General features: G+C 39.2%; 1 protein-coding gene across 1 annotated transcript; it reads left to right on the top strand.

Moving 5' to 3' along the window:
- The first annotated feature begins 5868 nt into the window (after positions 1-5868).
- LOC148365650 (melanopsin-A-like) lies at positions 5869-27438 on the top strand. Its single transcript, XM_088336037.1, has 9 exons — positions 5869-6234; positions 16512-16645; positions 16719-16922; positions 19293-19464; positions 21412-21573; positions 23117-23224; positions 24794-24968; positions 26349-26489; positions 26610-27438. Exons 1-9 carry the CDS (start codon positions 6065-6067, stop codon positions 27000-27002), a joined length of 1659 nt encoding a protein of 552 aa, XP_088192163.1. The 5' UTR covers positions 5869-6064; the 3' UTR covers positions 27003-27438.
- Positions 27439-27538: the final 100 nt, after the last annotated feature.

Raw genomic sequence — 27538 nt, 5'->3', positions numbered from 1 at the left:
CTTAATCACAAGGAGTGTCAAAGGGCTGCACAGACCACAGATTATTGCAAACTACAGACTATTATTACACCATCCCCTAATCTAAAACCTACATGAGGGCAAGGAAAAACTCTAAACCCACATGAGGAAAATGAAGAAACCTTATGAAGGGACTGCACATGAGGTAATCCCCCTTCCAGGAGGACCAGGCTGCAATGGATGTTGCAATAATAATCAATACATAGATATTGTCAACAGGAAATATAGGTCATTCATAAACTAGATAATAGAAGTGTGTTTTAAGCCTAGACTTAAACTGTTCCACTGAGGTTGTAGATCGAATCTCAGGGGGAAGAGCATTCCACAACAGCGGGGCCCGAATGGAGAACGCTCGAGAACCTGCGGTTCTTTTCTTGGCTCTTGGGATCACTAAAGAAACAAAACAGAAATGACAACAATACTTCTTTGATCCTCCTTTTGTAGAAAAACAACAGCCTTTCAACACTCCCTATAGATGCTAATGAGAGTCTTGGGTTGAAACTATTTTTGACAATTCTTTTTTAACATACTTCTCCAGTTCATTCAGATTTGAAAGTTTCTAAGCATGGACAGCGCACTTTAAACCAAACCACAGATGTTCAATACTATTCAAGTCTGGGGACTGAGATGGACATTCTGAAATGTTATACATGTTACTCTGCATCGAAACTTTAGCAGAATTTGCGCACACTTCAGGTTATTTGTGTTGTTAAAGTAGACAACCCCGGTGCAACTTTGAATTTCTCGATTTGAACACAAGTATTTGTTGATAATGACCGAAATCCGTGTAATCTTCAACTTCAACAATACTTCCAATACCTGCCACACAGCCCCACAGCATGATGAAACAAACCACCAAATTCTACTGCTGGTAGCAAGTGTTGTCTTGGGATGTTGTTGTTTTTACACAATGCACACAGCAATGTTTTATGTCCGAATAGCTCAATTTTAGCTTCACAAATTGCTCAAGGTATGCTAAAGGTCAATGGCTGCCAACCATTTCAGGGTGTCGCTTGCCCACTGCCGAAGATAGCTGGGCTGGGCTCCAGCACCCCCGTGATCCTACTGAGGATAAGCGGTGCAGAAAACGGATGGTTGGATAGATGCTATAGCTATAGCTATGGACAAGCTTGCTTTATTTTGGAATGGGGTGCTGTGCTATGCAATGGGCAGTACCCATTGTAGAAGAAGAACACAGCATTTCAAGATAACAACTCGCAACTGGCATTAAAATTGGGGTTTGCTACCCTCATGAAGTGCAGGTACTGGAAATATTGTTACGTCACATGAATTCCAATCAGTATCATCAGAAAAAACAACTCACCTAAACACTGATCAAATTGTCCAAAGACATTCATGCAAAAGGTACAAGTACAAATTTCTGGAACGTCCATTTCAGTCCCAAGACCTGAATATAATAAAAAATATTTAATGTGAATTAAAGTGGGCTGACCATCCTCATAAACGTACTAAACTGAAGATATTTTGCAAAGAACAATAACTTCAACCAGAATTCAGACCCTCATTGGAAGCCATAGAGGCTGTTATTTGCTGCAAAAGGGGCATCTAATAAATATTTATTCCAAGTCATTTTTCTGTTTGGGTGCCCAAATTTATGAACCTGCCTACATTTGTTGAAGTATTTATTGCACAGTTTTTTTAAATCCTATCAAAATCAGTTCACTTCTCAAATATCGCTATGTATAATGATCCTCCCTTGAATGTCTGCTATAAGATATGATTAATTGACATTGCTGATCAGAATAATCCATGATTTATGAAGGACAATCTTGAAAATGATCAACCATAATATTTGATGTACCTTGTATACTGTCTTATAGGGCTGGAGGATGACTATAAAAATTACATTTTTGAGTATTGTATCTAAATTAAAGTGTCATTTACAGTACTGAATTTTGAAACATCAATCGTATTTTCAGCAATTTTAAGTAACTGTGATAGATCTGAAATCCCCACTAAGCCACCCATGTATTTCACTGCTTACTTCTTTAGAATGAGTGTTCAATGAAGTTTTACTCTATTTCACTTGTCTGATACAGTGTTTCACTTCTCTGACAGGTCACCGTATCGATTGCCTTCAGGCGGGTTGTCCCGTTCCCAGCGCTCAATAGTAATTAGTCTGCTGACACTGTGCACAAAAGACAAGCGCTGCATATTGCAATGCCTGAAGTGGACATTCACACCAGCAGAGATCAGCCGCTTCCTCATGTTCATCCACTTGGTGACGCGCAAACCTCTGACCTCCATTGTCCAGAGCGTCAAGCTGACACCATTGGGTGACTTTTTCCGTCGACAAAAGGTCACCAGCAGTCACAAAAGATGGATCCAATGCAAGGCCAAAAACGGCTTTCGATACCTTAATTTAAGTCAGATGAGAAATTGTATTGTAAAACATGTAGGCATCCTGATCTCTTTGGACAGTTTGTTATAATATGGTGCATTTCAGTTGCACAATATGTCAAATTAGAAGCCACATATACAGCTATTTTATTTTAAAACACAAATTGCTATAAGAAACAGTGAAACATAAAATTTGAAAATAAAAGAAGTATTATTTCTGCTTATTTCTACTGATATTGGGGAAACCTATCCTACTACCAATTATTGCCCTTTTCTTGGTTTGTTTTGGGGGGCTGCCAGAACTAAGGTCTGGATGAGATTGGGCCAAATTGGGGTTTTCATATATATGTTTATTTGGATAGCTATTAATCACAAGAAGTCTCAAACATTGTTTTTTTTTTTAATTCCCTTTTGCAAAATAAGATTTCAAAATCTCTTTGTTTTCTTTTCCTTTATTTCTTTTCTTTTTTCTTTTCCTTTTCTCTATTTTTTCTCATCTTTCTTTCCTTCTTATTCCCTTCGCTCGTTCCTTCCTTTGATCTTTCTTTCCTACAATCTTATCTTCCTTTTATGTTTTTTTTCTTTTGTCTTGAAGGGCTGGGCAAAGAAATTAGTGAAAAATTTGTGGTGTTTGGTCCCTGTGTCTCTGTAGTTTGTATTCTTCCTTGTGATGTTGTAGCACTCATTTTCAGTCACACAACTGAATACAGCAAACACTAGTGGTCAAATAATACTCACTGTGCCTTTAACTTTCATATTAAAGCTGGAACCTTAAGCTTTTCCTAATATGAGTCTCAGTTTGTAATCAGGATGGTATGGTGGGTCCTGAAGTCAGACCAGAAGAAAACCACTTGTTTAGTAGACACTCAAAATGAGGAGGGAAATCATCAATGGATAATTAACTTGCAAGGAGAACAAGAGAGGACTGTACCAATCCCTTGGATTGGAAATTCCAACATTTTCTAAAAGTTCTTCCCCCGAGCTCTTTATTTTTATTAAATCTCGGTCAGCGCAAAGTAGCAGTCAAAACATCAAACAGTGAACCCAAAATAACGAACATCTCTTGAATCTTCAGCAAACTTTGGAGGTTTCTCTTGGTAAAAACTGAATAAAAATTTTACTTCTCATTCCCTCCCTTTATATTACAGAAACAAAATAAATCTAAGCAGTCTTTCTTGTCCTAAAAACAGAATAAAAAACATCAAATTATTTACTTAACATGTTCAAGGTTCCACTTGTTCAAAATGTAAACCACTGGTTAAATATGCTTGCCATCAACTTGCAACTTCTAGCAAATGTTCCAGATGAACACTAATCCGTATTGTACCTTACATATCTGTGACGTTGGAGTAAATGTGAGTGGACAAATAATCCCTGGACACATCTGCCACAAGTGGAGTTATGAAGTAGACATTTTTGTCGTCATACAGGCCCCTAAACATAACTTAAGCATGTGGAGAGTGATGTCATGTTTTATTGCATTGGGCCACGTGCATACACAGTGTGCAGATTAATACTCACGCAGCTCACGTCAGCTTACTTTTTGTCTAAGCTGTGCATTCATTCTTCATCTCCCTCTCCCTTCATCTCTCTTTATTGGCGTTTCAAGGACCATAAAAAGCAATGAACTGCCACGGCTACTACAGCACCAAGCAGCCACAGGTGCCCCCTGCTATCTCGCATATGTGAAAGTGCATTGCTGCCAGACTAGAAAAGAGTGAAACAATCTTAAACCATTTCAAGCGATTTACTCCACCACTTAATTTCAAAAAGCGGTATAAATTTTTTCCTAAATATTTTTTTAAGGGCAGCAAAGCGGCAGTTTAAGGCAATGGTCGGCAACCTTTTCTCTACCATGCACCAGTAGAGTGTCCCAATGGCAAAAACACAAGACATGTTTGTACTTATTCCTAAAATAATGAATACAATAACAACAATGATAACATTTATAATAAGAACATTACTAATAATAATAGTAATGATAATAATGACCATAAATCCACAGTGCAATAATGCGGGACATTTGGATGTCATCGTAACATCACAAAAAAAAATCACATGTCTTCATTTTCTGAACCGCTTATTAAATCAGTCTTATTCTAAGGAGGATCGCAGGGGCACTGTGCCCAATACAACCATGTCTTTGGAACTCTGGTGGAAACCAGATTGCCCGAGGGCACGAGGAGAAAATGCCTACAAGGAAGCTAGTAGCCGGCAATTGAACCTGGGTCCTCTGAACTGTGAGGTGGACATGCTAAAAACAACACACTTTGGTTACTATCCTAATGTTTAATCCAAACTGTAAATTCGATCTACGTGCCAAGTTATTAAAAATACTTACTCACTAAATAATTCCGTGAAAGGTTTGTTGGTGGTATGTAGTCACAGTGTTGTGTTCCTGACTTAAGGATGCATGCATCCTCCAATTGCGTTGCCAAAGGTTTTTCAATTGCAACAAATTTGTTTACGTTCTAGTAGTTGACCATTCTCCACGTGGATAGGCTATACGCGCAAAAGTTTAGTTTGTTGCACTACTGTGATGATGCACTATTCTTTCATTGCACTATTATTATAACTTGGGCCAGTCTCTCTCACGTTTTGCTTATTCTGACAGTCTTTTGCCTTATTTTTCTCTTCATTACATGTTTATCCTGGAGTCCCATGTCAAATCTCGTTGCATACAATGTTTCAGAATGTTGATATCAATGACAACAAAGACAATTCAATTTAATTCAGTCTATTCATCCTTCACTGTATCTTCAGCATGCGGGGAATACTTGTACTTGTTTCCATCGTGACAGTTGCACCATCCGACAAGCAACTGCGCCATCCTGTGTGAAACACAAATTTTAATTCAAATGTACCACTACAGAGCTCCATCTCAATATTAGTCTGAAACGTAGCAGTGCCAGTAAAACAACTTTAGGTAAAAAGTAACTAATTTTTCTTTCCATGCGGCAAACTACACATGGTCCGGTACCAATCCGAGACCCGGTGGTTACTGACCACCGTTCTAACACATAAAACGGTAGTATAGGGGAGTATGAAAGCGATGATGGTTAAATGCACTAATAATTTTAATAAATTAAGACGGATAAAAATAATACATAACACAGCTCTATCACTCCGTTGTAGCATTTGCAACAAAGTTTCCCGAAATCTGTCAAAGTAGTCGGACGGAGGGTAAAAAGGTCAAATGCATTGCTAGTCGCAGACACACAGAAAGTGTACGTGTGGCTTGTGCATTATAGCGAAAGCAGAAGTCAAGCTGAATAATTAGGACTCGCCAATTAGTCGCATGTGCTTTAAACATGCTTGTGCCATGCGATGACGACTCAATCCGGGAGAGTCTTGTTGATCATAATCGCGATGGCTGTTGCGTAAGCATCTGCCGGGGAGGAGAGGAGTGGGCGAGTAAGGGCTCAGGGCCGGGCCGGGTGACATAAAGGCAGGCCCGGGGGGGAGTAAGAGACGGGGAAATAGAGCTGATGGGAGGAGGGCAGAGGATAAGAGAAAAAAAGAGAGAGTATGAGAGAGAGAAGAGCACAGCTGGTGTGAAGGCACGCCGAGGGAGGTCATCACTAGCACTAATGTGAAGACCTTTGTTCTCATCCTTTAGACCACGTGTGGACATGGATTTGCAACTTTGCTCGCATCATGGAGGTGGCGGTGCAAGAGGCCGACCATGAAGCGGGCCGCTGACAGCATGGAGGCCGAGAGCGAACACGTCCGGGGCAGCTTCTTCCACAAGGTGGACGTACCGGACCACGCGCATTATGTGGTGGCCGGCTTCGTCCTGGTGATTGGCACACTGGGCGTGGCCGGAAACGCGCTCGTCATGTTCGCCTTCTACAGGTAAGCCGTTCCCGTCATACCCATCCAACTGCTTCCCTTTTAATGAGTGCAGTTTTGTTTATAAAGTGATAGTAAACCTATTTACCCACAGACAGTTTGTGTAGACCAAAATAGAATGGTATTTCGAATTAACAAGTTTATTTTATTTACCAAATAAACACGGACAATTTTTCAGCATCTTTCTTAGCTCGTTTTCTACTAGATCAAACAAAAGAAAATTTAGTGGGGCTGGATTTGTCAGACTTCATTTGTTCCACAGATGGTTTTACTCTGTAACACAAGCTGTCACAATTTAGTTTGATTTGTAACAAAGGTGTCAGAAGATCAGTTCCCATTGTTTTCCTATACTTTATATGTACTTTCCTTACATGGCTGAAAACTGTCTCATTGCCAGAATCTACTAGCAGCAACTTTCACATCTTTTTTACACAGGGCATTGAATAAGAAATGAACAAATGAATGGTCTTTATTGTCATTAAACAAGTATGACGAAGTTGGAGGGCTTCTCCTTTCAGGGCAAGTAAAACAAAAGAATCCATGCTTCTCAAAGCATGTCAAGAATCGTGTTCCTAGCACACAAAAAAACATGTATTAATGATATATAATAAATATGTACACATTTTCTGTGGCTGTGGTATAGAACATAATGCTCATAAACGCTGTAGATGGGAGTTCTGGGTGGAAGAAGCTGTTCCTCACTCTGATGCACCTGTAGCACTTTCCACAGGCAACAGGTAAAAGAGCTGGGCACCTGGATGTAACCTGTCCTTAATGATGTTTTGGGCTATGCTAAGGCACCGACAGGTAGATGTTCTTCATGGAGGAGCGAGGGCAAGAAATGGTGTGCTGTGCTGTGCTGATTTCACTGTCCTCTGTTGCCACCCTCTGTCCGTCTCAACGCAGCTCCCGTACAATTTGGACACACAGTAGCTCAGCATGGATGAGTGGTAGAAGGCCAGCAGCTGCTTCCTGTCTAGGTTGTATCTCCTGAGGACTGTCAGAAGATGAGGACCTTTTGGTGACGATTCAATCCATCCAGCATATTTGCCTTAGAAAGAGTCCCATTATTTCTTTGTGTTACAACACAAACGACTTGGAAATATACATAAACGGCTATAACGTGACGTTTTTGCACATATTAAGCTTTATCTGCCACAATACGTGCAAAAGGTAAATGCTAAAAAGGGGATAAGATTTGCAAGTGTACCGTGACAATATTAGGAAGGTACATAGTCGTTGTGGACGTACCAGTGACGTAGAGGATTCGGTTCGGAGCTGAAATGGGCAAGACCAGATGAGACTGACATAAGTCAAGTTTTTTTAAAAAATGCCGTACAAAAATTGCTGTACGGCGTCCACAGTTGGATATAATTTTTCAAATGTATTAATTATAAGAAAAATCTATAAGTCGACTGGTATGAGGTCATCAAGCTGGCGTTTGGAACGGGAAAGTAGACTTTCGTCAACACCGTCAACAGGAAAAATAGGTCATTCATAAGCTGTAGAATAGAAGTGTGTTTTAAGCCTAGACTTAAACAGTTCAACTGAGGTTGCAGATCGAATCTCAGGGGGAAGAGCATTCCACAACATCGGGGCCCGAATAGAGAACGCTCTCGAACCTGCGGATCTCTTCTTGGCTCTTGGGATCACTAGTCGACAAGCATTTTCATTTTGTGCAAATTTCCTCCAATCAAAATGTTTACCTAAATATATGAAAAGGTCGCTAATATATTTAATTCATTTTATAAAGAAAGGAGCTAAAGCTTTACACCTCTGAAAAGACACAAAAGTTATATTTCATTAAATTTGTATTTTACAATTCGCCTTAAACAGCGCATCAGGACTTTTAGGTAAAATAACACCAGGGTGCAGGGCCGGAGTGTGCCCCTTTTCAGCCCTTATACCCACACCTGGCCTACTTAGCTATGGAGGAAGAATTCGAATGAATGGAACAGCAGCGAGCTCTTATGATGCATTTTTATTGGGAAAAAAAATCTGTTGTATTTTGATAAGTTAAAAGAAAACACGTCACAATTTTAATGCAAATAAAAATTTTATAAGATTCTGTTATAGATGAAAACCTACTTCTTATCAAGTAGCTACACGACACATATTTTCAGTAGGCTACCTTAAACATCAAAATCTTCCTAAGCAAAGCACTGGTCTCTGCAAATATGTTCAGACAAGTTATTGACTGTAGACCTGAGAATTTCCTTTTCAGTGTACATTAGCATGAAGGCTTCCAAAAGGTCCTGAGACAGTGAACTTCTAAGCCTAGTTTTCACATAAAACCTGAGTGCAGGAAAGGCTCAACAGGAACTTATATGTCAGCCCAATTATATGGTAGGCATCTGTGAGGAGGTTATGATGTTAGAGGACCTGCTTTTTTTCTTCTTTTTTTCCCAAGCTTTTTTTCTTACTTTTATTTCGAACATGGCTCTGGCTGGACAATGCTAAAACCTTGATATGCTTCTTACGGAGCCACTCGTTGTCGTGTTGGAAGACCCAGCCACGACCCATCTTGAATTTTCTATAAATGAGGGAAGGAGGTTGTTCTCCAAACTTTCACAATACACGGCCCCAGTCATCCTATCTTTAATGCAGTGCACTCGTCCTGTCGCCATGTGCAGAAAAACACCCCCTAACCATGATGATACCACCCCCACACTTCACAGTTGGGATGGTGTTCTTCGAATTTTACTCTTCATTCTTCTTCCTCCAAACACGCTTAGTGGAATTATGACCAAAAAGTTATATTTTGGTCTCATCTGACCACAAAACCTTCTTTAATGACCAGTGTTCCCTTAAGCTGCACGTGCGCAATTGCGCACTACTCGCACATTCTCAGCGCACAAGAAAATCTAGCCAGCGCACAAAAATGAGGGCTCAAAATTACTAATTAAAAAGCGACTTAAGCCAAAGTTACAGTGCATGAAGGTAAAAATAAAAGGATCCCCTGACGTTGTGTCCTAAATGCGGTATTTTGAAGACGAGTCAAAGTAGAACAAAGTTGAGTAAAGTTAGAAGAGTTTGTCGGGAACCGGCTTCCTCGGCTCGACTCACTAAAAGGAAGGACTCACTCTTTCGGGTCCTAAACGGCTCTTCGGGTTGCTTTTGCTTCTGTAATCCCAACATGACGAAATAATATGTAAAATTATGCACAAAATGACTTAAAGGAAGGGGGGAATAGAACAAAAAATAAAAAAAATACCAAAATGGAAAAGTAGTGAAAAGCTAAGAGAAAAAAAAACAAAAGGAAGAGAAAAAAAGAAGGAAAAATTTAGAAAAAAGCCAGAAAAAAAAGAAAAGAAAGAAATGTAGGAAAAAAGTAAATAGAGAACTAAAAGAAAAAAGTAACAGCTTGGAAAAAATAAACAAATGAGATTTTTTTAAATATATATATATATAGAGATAGATATAGATAGATATAGATATAGATAGATATAGATATAGATAGATATAGATATATATATAGATATATATATATCTATATCTATATATCTATATCTATATATATATATATATATATATATATATATATATATATATATATATATATATATAGATAGATAGATAGATAGATAGATATAGATATGAATAAAATACAAAACAATTCTAACCTTGTTTATACTCAACTAATTCAAAGTCAACAACACAGAATGCGTGAACGAACCGAATGACACATCACAGATACAAACTGGAGTTCAGGCTTAGGTGTAAACTCCACTGTCCCCCACTGCTGAAACATAATCTGTTTTGTAACCTAATGTGGAAGGAAACACTTGTCATGGGTCAGGTTTTTTTCGTTACGTTTTTTTGCAGTTACTTAATATTCCTCCTTGTTAAAAAGAGGATCGGCTTTGCAAATTAAAAGATACATTGTCCGCACTTTTGCATGTACAGTACTTCACATCCTGAGCGCATGAAATTCTAAATATTGCTGTGGTACGGTGCACTCCAAGCATGCTGAACATGAGCGGTTTCTTTGTATACAATGGAGACCAGTGTCATCTTCTTCCACAGTGGGTAGTCTTCTTCTTTAAATGTCGGATCGTATAGGGTAGAAAAAATACGTCTCATTCTCGAAATTATGTTTTTTTATTCTGCACACTTTTTGTTCGGAACACTGGTTTGAAGCACATTTAGGCTAAAATCCGCCTAACACAGAATTGGCACAAACATGAAGTAACAGAACTGAACCCTGTATTATAGTTTAAAAAAAAGAGCAGTTGGAACAAAAGCATGCTTGAAATATTAAGGGACATTTTGTCGTATTTAAAGCCTTCCATTGGTCAAAAAAACTTGCAATCGTTAAAGAAAAAGACAATATATGTAAGAATATTAAGCAAAATACATGAACATTCATTTTATGAGCATTTTTCTCAATACTAGCTCAAGAAATTTGTATTTATTTGACATAACTTGAGGCTCACCTTGAGGAAAGTGACATGATTGTCCGCCATCTTGCTGCTACAGTTACCCACAAAAAAACAAAAACCCCATGAAATACTGGGCAAAAGAATTAAGAGAAAAGTGGGGCAGTTTGGTAAACGTGAGTCTCTGTAGTTTGCGTTCTTTTTTGTGCATTGTAGCACTGGTTTTGTGTTGAACTACACTAAGCAACATCTAGTGGTTAAATATTAAGCAGTGTCACGTTATGTAGAATCCACCTAACGTGGTAATTCTCGTTTCAGTGATATAACATATCTTGTTTTTAAATTGTTGACCCCGTGAATGAATTTAGTTATACTTTAGTTTTTCCTTGCCCGCGTGGAGGGCACATATCAGAAGAGCAGCCGTCCAAAAGAGGATTTGGGGTTACTTTATGTAATAATCCAAATATTTTTACACTCTATCATTCCTTTTTAAATGGTCTCAAGTAGATAAATGGATTTGTCAGGACCAGAACGGAAACAGGACCCAATTGTGTAATGTTTACCAAAAGTTTTATTGAAAGACAGAGGAAAGGCTGCGTCCACGATCTGGTGTTCGCTGGACCCGGGAAGCAAGTCGCTCTCGCACTCGGATTGTGATCCGAGCATGGAAGGTGATCTTGCGTAGTGAGTGATGGCAGTGTCAGGGACGGAAAAACTGTTTGGTAGCCGGGACTGGGAGAGCAAAGCGTGGTCAGGGTCGAAAATGAGTCGTAAGCCAGGACGGGAGAGTAGACGTAGTCTGGATCAAAAATGCGTTGTAAGCCGGGACAGGAGAGCAGACGTGGTCGGGATCAAAACAGGTAGTAGCCGGAGACAAACAGGAGCAATAACCGGGATAGGCGGGAGTCACGGTCGAAAAAGGCTTGCCTTGTATACAAACAGAGGTTCGCAGACGGACTGACAACAGGGGATTGGTCTGGGTTTAAATAGGGACAGGGAGCCAATCAGAGCCCGCAGGGGTTGGTGCCAAATGAGCGGGCACAGGTGTTACACATCCGTAATCATGACCGGATTGCAACTGCCTTTTTATTGTGCAATATTTATTCAGTGAATGATAAAGCCAGTTCACCTTTTATATATTTGTATTGACTTTTCCATTATTTCCTACGATATAAAAGGCTAATCTAGATTTTGTTTAACTACAATAAAGTAACATTTATCTATATAGCTCTTAAACACATTAAGTGTCAAAGGACTGCAAAAGGCCACAATTATTAGAACCCTGATCTGAAACCTGCATGAGTAATGTTGAGGAATTACTTATTTTTTCAGTTAAATTCTGGGTGGTGAGAATGTACGTTGTATTTCAATAAAGGAAGGAGAGATAAGCAGTTCCTTCGAATGTATTATACTCTGGACACAGATAAGTTACAAACAATGACTGTAGCAGATTAAATCTTCAAAGTAAAAAAGTGGCTGACATTCACTTTTATACTGAAACGGTGGTCAAGCAGCTGAAACAAAATGTCTGGTATGTATGCACTTTTAAACGAGCCTCTGCCTAAACTGGTTCTATCAGGTATGACAGAATAATGCTCAAGGACACATCTGGCTACAAAACACAGGGCACACTGGAAACATACAAAGTTTTATAATCATTAAAAGAGAAAGACGGAATTATACAATCATGAACAAAATAAATGCAGTGACATATTTCAATATTCCAACAGTATCAAACTGCTATCCCTTTGTGTTAATCGCTAACAAAAAAGTAGCTCTCAAATTAAAATATTTGGTGACTCCTGCTTTAAAGCCCGACTTATTATAAATTGGTCACACATTTCAAGGGGTGATCACAAGAATGTAGAGGTTTTCATAACCTTTTTATGTGAAATGGGTGGTCTGTGCCGCTTTTTTGTGATTAAGGGCTGTGCAAATTATAAATAATATGACTTGACGAGAAGGAATTTGGAACAAAACCTTGCTCTTCAAGAAATATTTGTCAGGGTCCTTTGCAACATACAAAAATGCAATGTGGGTTTTGCAAAGTATGTAACTTGCTTTTGTGAACCACAGAATATGAGTTTGATATTGATCCTGACTGTTCAATACAGAATTGAATATTTAGACCAGAAAAGGTGTCCTGTTCCCTGCCATGAGAACAGGTTCCTGGAAGAGGAAATGGGTCAGAAGGTGCATGGGTGTGTGTGATCTCATCAAGAGCCTTCATATTTTGTCTCCCGATTGCTAACCCACTTAGATTAAAACGATTTGATTATAGTTGTCTTGATCACGTGTGTAAAATGTCTGACCAGTGCATAGAAACAGGTAGTATAGAATATGTAGGTACAAACTGTACTTTCCATATAGTGATGCATTGTCTTGTGATGCACAGCACGGGCCTTTGCCCTGATTGGACGAGTTGGATAATGCGATGCACACACACAAACATGCACATGCACACAAAAACGCACACGCGTTTAAACTTGCATGGGAACATACATGGTGAGATAATGTGCTCTCCTTAGTCCATTGCATTGATTCAGGTGACCTCAATTATATTTTCTCTTACCTAAGCTCTGACCGGTATATCGTGATCTGTGTCTATGGCGTTAATGCATTGGAAATCTGAAACAAAACGATGCATACAACGACAATGCAGATACACTTGGCATATCAGCGCACTAAACACGGCTGGGAAAAATGTGTCGTACAAGTTGTATTAAAAAATGGGTATTCATACCTTATTTATCGACTTATTTGGGTATTTTGGTTCTGCTATATGTTATTGCACTACCTTTTATTGCACTGTTATTCCGAAAGAAAATTGCATGTAAAATTTAGGCCAGTCTCCAACAACTACTTTGTAAATATTTAGCCTATTTATCCTGCCATTTTTTAATCTCATTTTCCAGTTTAAGTCTTTATTTACGTGTTCATTTTGTTTATCTTTGAGTGCTTATTAATGACCTGTATTTCATGTTGACAATATGTATGTATTGTTTGTTAATGCTAGATCCATTGAAACCTAGTCATCCTTTTGATTTGATTTTGATTTTATATTATACTTTAATTATTTCTATTTTATTTTTCATTGTATTGTTTGTAATGCAACTTCCATTCCAGTCTGGTCACCCTGGAAGGGGGATTACCTCATGTGCGGTCCCTTCTCTTTTTCCTCATGCTGAGGTTTTTGAGTTTTTTGTTGCCCTCATGTAGGTTTAAGATCAGGAGATGGTATTATAATAATCTGTATTTTGCAATAGTCTGTGGTCTGTGTAGTCCTTTGAGACTCCTTGTGATCAAGGGTTACAGTATACAAATAACCCAGACTTGACTTGTTTTTTGGTTGTGTGGGGTCAGGTTTTATTTTCAGCAGTTTCACCTCTACATTGACCTACCTGATTGCTAATGAAAGATTGTGATCCTGGCCAAACTTGTTCTTGGTTTGGGGGAGTAGAATGTTTTTCTGGAAAAGCTGATAGTCAGCAAAGCTAAAGATGTTCGTTTTCACACCTGCGGTAACCCACTGTACCTGACTGCTGTAAAAGATCGCACTGATATTCCATGTTGTTTTGGTCGGAAAGGGGGGAATGTGTTTCTGGAAAGAATGCTGAGTCAACAAAACCAAACGTGACACGTCAGCTTTTTGAGGGCATTTTTCCACATCTAGAGTAACCTACCTGACTGCCTGTGAAAGATGGTGGTCATGTATTCACTCCTCCCCCTTTTTTTGGGTGGGCAGACATGTGAACAAACAATCAAACAATCAATCAGACAAAAAACAAAAACAAATATACAGTCATAGTTAGATCCCAAACAAGATAATTATCACCACCTCTCCTATTCTTAGGGGTGATGACAATAATAATGATGATAATGATAACCTTCTCAATGAGCTCATTACTTGGCAAAGATAAACTATTGTCTGTAAAGGGCTATAAAAACAACTATTGCCACTTCAATATCAAACAACTTTTCATATAATAATTTAACATTCTAATTATCCATTATCACTTTTTGGTAAGCACTTTAGCACGGAGATCTGACTGATGCTGAAAATCACCATCACTCAAAAGTGGCAGCAAGCAGTTCTGGCTGACACAAGCTCTAGATGCTGATCCAAATTGTCCCGCTGGCCATCAGAACGAGCAACGCCTAACCCAGAATGACACTAATCCAATTTTCATCTCAACACTCGCTTTTCCACTACTTCACTCTGCGCAAATATGTGTCCAGCTGTCACCCTGTGGCTCACTATTTGGCAGGCACGTGTTCCTGGTTCTGAATAACCAAAACATTATAATGAAAGAACATAAATATAGATAAGGGTTTAAACATGAGCTTTAGACATATTGTTTGGGTTATTGGCTTTCTATTTAGTTGGTGTGACATAGTGTTGCACTTGGAAAATAGTGATGGGAATTCTAGCTCTTTTTAGATAACCGGCTCTCACAGCTCTCCAGATTTTTTGTTGCTTTAATCTTCTATTACAAATTGATATGTAACATTATGCACAAAGAAAAAATAAACAGGGATAACAAAGCAAAAAAGGGAAAGAAAACAAGAAAAAAGCAGTAAATAGCTAAGGAAAATGAAACAAAATAAGAAGAAAAAAGGGAGAAAAAATAAGAAGGCTAGAAAAATGATAAAAAAAGGTAGGAAAGAAACAAAAGGACAAAAAATAAAAGAAAAAGGAATAAATAGGTAAAAGCAAGAAAAATAAGAAAACAAGTTAAAAAAACACGTTTTGGGAAGTCAAGTCAAGTCAAGTCATTTTTATTTGTATAGCCCTTAATCACAATAAGTCTCTAACCCTTCAATCTGTATATTACCAACAACAATGTAACACTATGCACAAAATGAATTAATATTAATTATAAAATCTGTTATTTTACGAAACTATAATTGCATTAATTCTTTTGCTAGACAGTGAACTTTGAACTTTAAAGTCAAAGCAACCTAGACTCTTTGAAAAACACATGACACGACAAAATGTCAATTGAACAATTTACTTTTGAGTGCAACAACAAGTATACTATGAAACACAAGAATAAATGTTTTTAAACGAAACGCTAATAACACATCATCCCTGAAAAACGCAGGAAGCATAGTTTAAAAAGATTTCAGGGCTACAAAAATACCCATAAAATACAAATGATTTTAACCTTTTATACACTCAACAACTATAAAGTCACCAACATGGAATCCATGGAAAATCAACCTGACATGGATGTTTTGTGAAAGTAGGAGGAAACCCACACAGGCTTGGGGAGAACATGCAAACTACACACAGGAGGGCCACTGTAGTTGGAATTGAACCCTGGACCTCCTCATCGTGGGGATAAACACTTACCACCCAGGCATTACTATTTTGAAAATATTTTTGCTGCTATATTGCACTAATTACGAAACGGGAGGGAAATTATTTCAGGACACGGCCTTTTTACTTCAGATAATATTTTTTCCCATCTTGTGGACTGTGTTTGAAAACATAAACGTGGTTTGAAAATTATTTCGCCCTTCTTTAGCATTTCGAGAAATCCAACCCTTTCGGCGATAGAAAGCATTTTCCTTTGCCTTTTAGGACCAGCTGCAGTTGTTTTTGTTGGTCAGGATCTCTATTTTGACATGATGGCTTTTAGAGAAACTCGACATTGAAAAAATTTACACAAATGTAATGTCAGTTCGTGAATCTATCTTAAGTATGTGTACAACTTCGACCACAATGTTATATACGCACAGTTATCTACACGAAGGCAGAAAAGGGGCGGGTGACTGTTTAACCAATCAGAATGCCGAAAACAATGCATGATTAAAATGTACGAAGTAGCGAAACCGCACAAAGTAAATTACGATTCAGTGAGGGATTACTGTTATAATTTTTTTGTTTGTGTATAGCAACAAAAAGCTCCGCAGCCTGCCCAACTACTTCATCATGAACCTCGCAGTAAGTGACTTCCTCATGGCCTTCACACAGTCGCCCATCTTCTTTATCAACTGCCTCTACAAGGAATGGATCTTTGGAGAGATGGGTAATTCCTACTTCTACCTGCATCTGACATGGCCTGTAACGTACTGAAAATTCACGAGTGTTAAACTCATCAGGTTGTAAGATGTACGCATTCTGCGGTGCCTTGTTCGGCATTGCCTCAATGATCAACCTGCTGGCCATCTCCATCGACCGCTACCTTGTGATCACCAAGCCGCTGCAGAACATCCAGTGGAGCTCCAAGAGGAGGACAACAGTGGCTATCGTCTCTGTCTGGTTATACTCGCTGGCCTGGAGTCTGGCCCCTCTCGTCGGATGGAGTGAGTCTCTCACTGCAATCTTCATCGTCCAACATCACATCAAACATGTTAATTCCGCTTGGCTGATACACTGAATATCGATCAATATCTGTAAAACTTTGCAGGAACGAGCACAAACATATTAAAGGCTGAAAGGCTTCTTGTCCTGTAATGATCTTTGCGTTTCATAAATTTTGGTGTATGCATTTGTCTATCCATCCATTATCTGCACCGCTTATCCTCGTTGGGCTTGCGGGGGTGCTGGAGCCAATCCCAGCTATCTTCGGGCAATGGGCAGGGGACACCCTGAACTGGTTGCCAGGCAGTCCCAGGACACACAGAGACAGACAACTCACTTGCTCATTCACACCTAGGGATAATTTGGATCCGCCAATTAACCTGACATGCATGTTTTGGGAATGTGGGAGAAAACAGTAATGCTCGGAGGAAACCCACACGGGTGAGAACATGCAAACCCCACACGGGGAGGCTGTGGGACCTGGACTTGAAACCCGAACCTCTGCATCGTGGGTCTGCGCGCTAACCACCCATCCGCTGTGCCACCCTATATTCATTTAAATGTATAATTAACTAGATGGATGAAAATACAATGTTTCTTTTAAAAAATAAATGGTTTGTAGTAAGGTTTATAAATATATAAACAAATACATTCAGGGTTCACGGATCCCTTAACCATGTCGGACGTCGGGTCACTACTTCCTGTGGTGTGTCTTGGACAAGTATAAACATTAACATCTTTTATATTCATTTCATGGGAACCTGTCGTGGGTTCAAATCCAGCTCCAGACTTCCTGTGCGGAGTTTGTATGTTCTCCCCGTGCCTGCGTGGGTTTCCTCCGGGCACTCCGGTTTCCTCCCACGTTCCAAAAACATGCATTTCAGGTGAATTGGCCGGTTCAAATTGTCCCTAGGTGTGAATGAGCGAATGAGTTGTCTGTCCCCGTGTGCCCTGCGATTGGCTGGCAACCAGTTCAGGGTGTACCCTGCCCACTGCCCGGAGATGGCTGGGATGGGCTCCAGCACCCCCGCGACCCTAATGAGGATAAGCGGTACGACTAATGAGATGAGATGAGATCTTTTATATTCATGTGTTTGCAGAGGTTACATTAACTGACTATTTTCCATCATTGACTGAGAAAATGTTTATGCCGTCCTTCATTTGACAGGGTTAATAATCGGGCAGCCGTATGTCCTTGAGAATCTCTTGCAGCACTTTAAGAGGGAGAGAGGCGGCGAGACAAAAAAGAACAATGATGGGTGGATAACTTAAGAAAAAGGCAGCGAGAGAGGAGCCGGTTTTGGGCTTGAGATCTTACCTCTGTTGGCAAATGGCTACCACTCGCAACATTTTTTCCAAATAGCAAAATAAATGAGTGGCTGTGAGAAAATAATTTGCCTCAATGTAAGCACATAATCTCTGACACACGGGATGAGTAATAATATATATCTATTGCCATGTTTCACAACTCTAAATTCACAGCAGAGCTTTCAAAGTCAAATGGATGGAAGGCTAAATAAAAATGAGGCTACATATTGATAAGTAAAATAAAAATATAATAAAGATAGCAATGAAAGAAAAATGTGGCCAGCTATGTAAATGTTTGTTACACTGGGGACAAGAGTTGCACCAAATCAACAAAAATCATTAGTAGTACTTTTTTTTTTTTTTAGAACACTTTTGTACGCATATTATCATTATATTTTTAACATTTTCATTTGGCGGGCCGGATGAAAATGCCTGAAGGGCAGCATAAAGCCCACTGGCCGTAATTTGCCTTCCACTGCCCTGGAACGGTCCTGTTGCCAAAAATGATAGTTATTAGGCTTGAAGAACTGTCTAAATAATCTGTGGCGAAATTATCATCCAGAAATCTCGTAAAAAGCCTGAACAGAATTACTTAATGATAAAGCGTGGACTCCATTTTTTTTAGTAATTTGCAGCACAGCTTTAAATGTATGGTTAAAGGGACAGTGGGTCATTTTTAGTGCCTCCTAGTGGTACAAAAAATATTTTTTTATACTAGGAATAAATACATGAACTATCATACCGAAGTTAATTTTTATTAAGAAAAATCATAAGTTGAGAAATATATATTTCTTTTACATGGTGAAAATCCATACCTAGTAGTCGCCACCTTGTTTGTCTGTCTTGCTCTCGGCACTGGTTTTCATTCGCATTGGAACATACAGTGCCATCTAGTGGTCAAATATTACAAACTAGGGCTTTAAAGAAAACAAAACTGAGTTATATTCAACTTTGGACTCCCATTTTGCAAGTAATACCATATCTGTTGGGAAATAGCTTTTTGGTTGTTTAAAAAATGCATTTAATTCATCATAAATACTTGTTTTTGGTTTGCTCTGCGTTAGGTTCTTACATCCCCGAGGGTCTGATGACATCATGCACTTGGGATTATGTGACGTACACGGCAGCAAACAGGAGCTACACCATGATGCTTTGCTGCTTTGTCTTCTTCATCCCTCTGCTCATCGTCTCCTACTGTTACCTCTTCATGTTTCTGGCTGTCAGGAAGACAAGCAGGTGAGGTGGCCAAAACCCCAACACCACCGCAAAGTCCATTTTTGCTTTTTGAGCAAAAAATTGACAAGCGAGTGAATTTGTGGAATTGGGACTGCGAAACAATTTTGGTCTTCTACTTTTTTTCCCCAGCCAAGTACCCAAAACTAATATTTTGGGATAAGTATATAACAAATACACAACAAAGAGACAAAAAACCTTTATGTATTTTTGGTAATGCTGAAGAAGCACTGTGTAATATTTGACCAATACAGTAGCTCTGTATTTAAGGGGTTGCCAACTTTTTTTAGCCTAAGAGCTACTTTTTTGTAACTGTTATTACTATGTTGTTACAATGTTATTATTATGTGATTACTAGGTTGTAATTATTAGAAGTAAGGTTAAAATAAGCACAATCGACCACTAAAACATTGATTTTAAAGACACAGATCATTTTAATAATTTGACATTCTAGCTAGAAATCACATTTCCTAGAAAATCACTGAGCCTTCACTGGTGTGCTATTTTCAGAAACAGTTCATTGGCTACTAAGGCGCTTTTAGGGGGCTACCTGGTGCCCATGGGCACCACATTTGAGACAGCTGATATAGTGCAACCAAAAACGAGTGCTACAAAGCACAAGGAAGAATCCTAACTACGGAGGCTGAAAGTGACCGAACTGCACCATTTTTCTTTTCAATTTTTGCCTAGCTTTTCATAAGGTTTTTGTTTAATGGGGTACCCTTACCAGCAAGATGGTGGACAATCATGTCAGCTCCCTCTGGGTGAGGTTCACGTCATGCAAAATAAATACAAATTTCTAGACCTAGTATTTGAACAATTGCAAGTTAATATAATGGTTCCTGTAATTTTTCTGATTATTTAAACCAGTATTGTTTTTCTTTACTTAATGAAGTTTTGCTTACCACTAGGAGGCGCTAGATAATACCCGCGGTCCCTTTAAAGGTTTAGTAGATTAAATATCGGGAGAATAACTGGTGTAAAAAGTGTACACCCTACTGTATAACTTAAAAAAAAAGCTTGAGAAACAACGTCCCTTTAAACACAGAATTTAAATAAATACATACATAAAAACATTTTTGTAACAAAAAAGAACTCAAAGTCTGATTCATCATAACATTCACTTGATCGTGCTTCTTTGCGGTTATTTATATCTTTCAGGACGACTTTCTGTCTCCTGCCTTCTCTAACATTTTTTTCTGGCACCGTAAAAATAGTGTGAGAATGAGATTGAATTGAATGCCTTATCATATGTTATCTGTACCACTGGTGGTCTAGTGATTAAGATTTCGGCGCCCTCACCGCCCAAATGCATGCAAGTTTTTGTGATTTTTTTATATTTTTCGACGAATCAATCTGATATAAAATAGTGTATAAATAAGTATTCTAAATTTGCAATGGTTTTTTTATATATATATATATATATATATATATATATATATATATATATATATATATATATATATATTTATAGATATATATATATATATATAAATACATACCTGAGCCATATCCCCCTCATGGAAGGTGTCAAGTCAAGGACACATTCACATTTTTTGACTCTTTCTGGGAGATTGATACAGGGGAGGGGATTCCCGCCCCCCTCATTACACCCGCAACATCTCTTTGCGAGTCATTACGTGACAAAACCCCCCAATTTCAACCCCCAATGCTGAGCGTCAAGCAGGGAGGTACTTGTGAGTCTTAGGTATGACCTAGCCGAGGCTCAAACCAGTAACCTCCCAGTCTCAGCGCGGGCATCCTACCCCCAAGACCACTGATCTGGTTTAAAATGTGCAATGGTTATACACAAACAAAGACAATGGATCTCGATGTAGTTTTAATCCCAGGCCCCTTATAGTCCAGTGCACCCTATATTTGAAAAATTGATAAGTGTATGCTTTACAGTGCAAAAAATAGGTGCCAATTACATGCCACTGTGTTTTTCAGGGAGGTGGAGAGACTGGGCACCCAAGTGAGGAAATCCACATTGATCCAGCAGAAATCGATCAGGACCGAATGGAAGCTGGCCAAAATTGCCTTTGTGGTCATTGTGGTTTATGTCCTGTCCTGGTCTCCGTACGCTTGTGTCACTCTCATTTCCTGGGCCGGGTAAGAAATGCTTTCAAACACCTCAACGCAGATTAGTAAAAAATACGTATTCTGATTGAACAATGAATCAATGCGGGAATGTATAATCCTTATACTGTTATTTTCATCATTATCATCCCAAAAAATAAATATCTAGAAATAATAACGAAGATAATAGTTGGCATTATCTCATTTATAAATATTTGTAGTAATTCATATAGGATTATATTTTTTCTATTACCATTGAACAATTTAATACAAAGTATTTTCAATTGAAATAATAAAAACGTTTTTTGTGATGATGATGAACAATAACTGGATTTCATGAAAGGGACAGTGTGTATTATTCGACCCCAAGATGTCTTTGCGTTGTCTTTGTGTGGCATAGTGAAACCGAAAACAAGTGCTAAAAAGCACAAGCAAGAATACAAACGACATAGACTCAGACCATTTTACTTCTCTTTTGTTTTGCTTAGAATTTATGGGGTACCCATAGCAGCAAGATGCCAACTCATTATTTCCGTTTCCTTTGGTTGAGGTTCATTTTATATAAAATAAATAGTTATTTCTCGACCTACAAGTATTTAAATAAAAATGCTTGTTTAAATGATAGTTCATTTATTTTTTTGCTTATTCACTGAATCAATTTTGTTTTAAAGAATTAACTTTTTATTACTATTGAGAGGCGCCAAATAATACGAACTGGTTTGCAAGATTAAATATCAGAGGTTTAATGGATGTAAATAAATTTACTCACAACTGTATAACAATTTGGAATTTTGTTCACTGTTAGCAAAAAACATTAAAGGGACGGTGTGTTCTTCCCATAAGATGTCACTGTATTGAAAATGCAACTGAAAAACTACAAAGCTACAAAGCACAAGGAAGAATACAAACTACGGAGATTCAAAGTGACCAAAAGACACCATTTTACTTATCTTTTTTTGCCCATCCTTTTTGAGGTTTTTGCGTACTCCTAGCAGCAATATGGCAGAAAGTCATGTCAGCTCCCTTCAGGTGAGACTTATGTTATGTAAAACAAATAGAAATTTCTTGACATACAAACATTTAAAAACATGCATGTTTGCATGATATTTAATAATTTTTTCTTTAATGTACGATGTTTGATTTTTGAGCACGAGATGGCACTACTTAAACCCAAAACAACTCAGTAAATGTTTTGCAATTTCAGGGCCAAGCGTTTCCAAAACAATGTATGCAGAGAATCAGATGACAAAGTTGCTCAAGGCTTTTTATCCGCTCAATCAACTTTTGGTCAACACAGATGATATTTTGAAAATTTGCGAACAATAAATAAAAATATTACTCGATAGCTGTTTTCTGCTTGTTCAACAGGAAGTCAACAACATACAGATGGTCTAAAACTCCATTTTCAGATAATCCCTGAACGTGCCTGACCCATTGATTATGTAACAAAACACCAAGAGATCAAGTCAACTTAGAGCTTGTGGACTACATATTTTAATGCTCTACTGGTGTTAACCGTTTGCATCTGCAACAAAAAAACATTTTTCATCTTGTTGAATCTCTCTGGCTCTTCCAGGCATGCCAATATCTTGTCACCATATTCCAAGTCTGTTCCTGCTATCATAGCGAAAGCCTCCACGGTCTACAACCCGTTCATCTATGCTATTGTTCATAATAAATACAGGTAAGCAGCCTGGTAGGACAAAGATGACAAATAAAACTTAATGTAGTGTGGCATAATCCAGTAAATAATAAAAAGAAGCATCCTCCACGCTAATGGACTCATATAATTAATAAACAAATTGTGAACTGATCACACACTAACTCTTATTCTTGAGTCCCCACAAATTTAAAAGATTGGATGTGCTTTGGGCCCGGCCCTGCAAATCAAGCTAGTTGGTTGGGCTTGGACTGGGTCGGGCTTTTAATCCGCAGACCTAAACCCAGGTTAGATTGTTTGATCCGTATACCCCATCTTTCATACGGGTGTCATGATTACCGATATGCTTCACCTGTGACCGCTCCTTTGGCGCCAACTGCCTCGGACTCTGATTGGCTCTCTGTCCCTATTTAAACTCACTCCTATCTGTCCCTTTTTGTCGGTCCGTCTGCGAACCTAAGTTAACACTACGCAAGCCTTTTTCGACCCTGACTCACGCCTGTTTTTTACTCCCGTCTGTCGCCCGGCTTCGACCCGTTTTTGATCCTGACCACGTCTACTCTCCCTTCCCGGCTTTCGACCTCTTTTGTCCCCGACCACGTCTACTCTACTCTCCTGGCTTACGACTCGTTTCCGACCCGACCACGTTTTTGCTCTCCTGTCCCGGCTACTGACCCGTTTTCCGTTCCCGACACTGCCATCATTTGCCACGGAAGTCCCACTTCCGCTTTCCGAGCGACCCGCTTCCCGTGTCCAGCAACCACCAGATCGTGGGCGCAACCCTTTCTCTTTCTTGGAATTAAACTTGTGAGAAACGCAACGCAAGTGGGTCCTGTCTCCAATCTGGTCCTGGAAATGGGGCAGAGGATCACACTTTATTTTCTATATTCTTTAAAATCATCAAACGTCGCACAGTTAATCAAATGGACTGCAGGAGTAGAATTTAATCTTCAAATACAGGATATGGCTCTTACTGAAAACAAAAAAAACAAAAAAAAGTTTGCTTTCATGGCTCCCTGATTTAAAGGAATTTCGGACGTTTAAGTTTTTTAAGGTCTACCACTGAAATGAAATTATTGATAAATGTTTTTATTATATTTTCTGGAAAAAAAACAACGCAAAAACTATTTTAGACAATATTTTAAAAAGGAAATACGAAAAAAAGGTGAATTTCCTGAATACACTGTAAAATTTAGCACCATTAAAAGGGGATTCAGCAATAAATTCTGTCTTTTATTTAATCTAGTATAAATCGTTAAGTCTTAAGTTTGATTACATACGTATAATTTCCATTGCAGAGCATGCCTCGCAAGAAAGAAATTGGTACATCAAAATTAATTTATACAGAAGGCAACTTTAAAAGATCAAAGCATTACTATAAGTGGTGTAAGACTATTGATAATCTTGATAATGACCTTAAAGGGTCCCAGAACAAGGGCCATGCACGCTCCCTGCACCTATGCAGTGTCAGTACTGAATACCACCTGCAAAACTTTTGTTGCTGTCTTGCTCTTTTTGCAGCATTTCTAAAAATAAAGAAATTTTAATACATACGGAAAATCTTGAATTACTTTTGTCTTTTTTATTTTTCAGGATGACTCTGGCAGAAAAAGTCCCCTGCTTGAGATTTCTGTCTCCCACCCCTCGAAAGGAGTGCATCTCCTCCTCGTCCATCAGCGAGTCCTCCTTCAGAGATTCCATCATCAGTCGCCAGTCCACCGCATCCAGGACTCACTTCATTGGCATTTCGTCCAAACCGACAGACATGGTAGACCACAGAGTTTCTGGAAACCAGTGTGTGGCGCGTTACTGAAAAACAGTAGTTAGTTTACAGTTACTAGTTGCTTAATTTTTGAAGTAATTCTAGTAACCCCCTAATTATTGACACCCAAAGGTAGCACACTACTCTGAAAGTAACAAGTTACACAATACTGTATATTCTTGCACAGAAGCCGATCCCCTAAAACTGCTTTGAAATAGCCATAAAACAAAATATATAAAAAATGTTTACACTAACCTGTGGAAGCGATGACACCTTCATATTTCTTAGCTTTTGCAATCTGGAGTGCTCACAAACCACTCCATATCCAATATGTCCCTGGGCTTTAAACCACTCAAAGATATCCTTCTCCATTTCTGAGTGATGTCCGAGATGTATTCCTTTCCTCTACGCATGGTTAATTACAAAAATATTTTTACAAATAAAAAGAGTAAAATTCAGCACACTTTTACTTGTAATTCTGGGCCTACGTTAAGCCGATTGATTTCGTTGTCCCTGTATGAGCCATGGCACATCTCCACACGCTGCCTACCATTCGTTTCAGGTGACTCACAACCATCTCATCTCATCTCATTATCTGCACCGCTTATCCTCAGTAGGGATGCGGGGGGGCTGGAGCCCATCCCAGCTATCATCGGGCAGTGGACACCCTGAACTGGTTGCCAGCCAATCGCAGGGCACACAGGGACAGACAACTCGCTTGCTCATTCACACCTAGGGACAATTTGGACCGGCCAATCCACCTGAAATGCATGTCTTTGGAATGTGGGAGGAAACCGAAGTGCCCGGAGGAAACCCACGCAAGCACGGGGAGAACATACAAACTCCGCACAAGAAGTCCGGTAGCTGGATTTGAACCCACACAGGAGGTTCCCAAGACCTTAGAACTGTGCCGCACACGCGCTAACCACTGCGCCGCCGTGCTGCCGACTCATAACCAAATGTGCGCAAATAAACTGACACCCTGATTTCAGTATGTTGTTTTATAGTTGTTTTAAATATGGCTTAGATGCTTGTATACACAAGGGAGCACATCTCCATAAGGAGAAATTCAGCGTTTTCGTACTCTGTTCGTACAGTGCCACTGTAACAGTATTCAGTTGTACTTTGCAGACAAATAAAACGCCAACTATATTAATGTTTAGGTGGATTGAGGGTTGTATGTCTCATCATGTAAGGGAAGAACGTTAACGATCGGAGGATGTTGTAATTAATGATCCACTTTTAATAAGTATTGGAGTAATGGCAATTAAGTTGCAAGTAATTGCATTCTAGGAACGTGTTCTTTAGGAACATTTAAGTCCCAACACTGCTAGCAACAGATTCTTGTAATCTTGTATACTAAATGGGTTGTTTTCCTTACGGCAGGTTCCTAAAGACGTGGAGATGGAGTCCATGGGCAGGAAAACGGGCGATTCCTTCAGAAGTTTGTCATCCTACAATTTGTCCCGCAGAAGCAGCTCTTGCAGGCGGCCATCGCAGCGTAAGTCCACCCACAAAGCAGAGAAGGTGAGTTTGAGGAACCACAGTCACCGTTTCTCTCATTGCATGTCTCTCATGTTCTTTCATCTCATGCACGTCTATTTCTGTTTTGTTTTTCTGGTTCCCCTAATTTGTTTCCACCACCAGCATCCATGCACCATGACGGAGTCATCCTGCAACTGTGACCGTGAACTGGTTTCTAGCACTCTCACTAGCGCCACTCTCCCCCTATTAGTTCTTACCAGGAGGCGTAGTCGCAGTTTGACCCACAAAGACTCGAAGAGGGTCATAAACGTCTCCGACAGACCGCCTGGCTGCAAAAGCAATTCGGCCGACTCTTTGTGTGTGCGTCGAGCAACAAGCGGTGAACTGCCCACACAGCAGCAGGACGTACCTCGCATTGTCGTCATCAGTCCCACGTCCGAGAGCAGACTGGTCCAGCAGGACAGTCTCTGCTTGGAAGAGGCCATGGCCAACAACGTTCTGATTAGTCTGAACTTTTCATCTGAGGTTTTGGAAGCTGTGGAATTGTTATCCTGAGTTGTCAGGGGACTCTTTCTGCTCTGCTCCACCCTCAACCTTTGTTTGCTGCCAAGGATTAAAACCTTTAAATGGCTTTTTCTTTTAAGCTGTGAATAGATTTCAATTCAGTGATTTTCATTGCCCAGCTGAGATTGGGCTAAACAAGATCCTTCCCCCTACTGTAAGCTACAAATGTCAGACCTCAGACTGAATGTCAGTCATCTCTTTTGTGTTTGTCTTTGCCCGGCTATTGATTCCACATGTGATGGCATGATTTTTATTATTTGCACTTTTTGTTGTTGATGTTGGAAGTTGCAGACATTTCTATGCTGGCCCTGCAAGGGACCCCATTAGCAAGATCCTGTGTTAAGTCACTTCTATAAATGGCATTTTTTTAAAAGGAGAATTCAACTCAAATAAACATTCTTTGCATTTTAAGCAAAGAACACAAATACAGCATTGAAGTTTCTTTAGTGTTTCTGGAATATATTTTGATGAGTAAAAAATGTCTGTTATCTTTATCAGAGGGTAGCCATTTTGTTATCTGCCATCCA

This window comes from Urocampus carinirostris, chromosome 5, assembly GCF_059441175.1.
Source record: "Urocampus carinirostris isolate Australia breed hairy pipefish chromosome 5, RoL_Ucar_1.0, whole genome shotgun sequence".
NCBI classification, from domain to species: Eukaryota; Metazoa; Chordata; class Actinopteri; order Syngnathiformes; family Syngnathidae; genus Urocampus; species Urocampus carinirostris.
This window is presented reverse-complemented; position numbering and strand designations above follow the sequence as displayed.

Coding starts and splice junctions, on each gene's coding strand:
- LOC148365650 (XM_088336037.1), top strand. CDS start 6,065: ATGAAGCGGGCCGCTGACAGCATGGAGGCCGAGAGCGAACACGTCCGG. Junction 6,235..16,511: donor GTCATGTTCGCCTTCTACAG/GTAAGCCGTTCC, acceptor GTTTGTGTATAG/CAACAAAAAGCTCCGCAGCC. Junction 21,574..23,116: donor ACTCTCATTTCCTGGGCCGG/GTAAGAAATGCT, acceptor TGGCTCTTCCAG/GCATGCCAATATCTTGTCAC.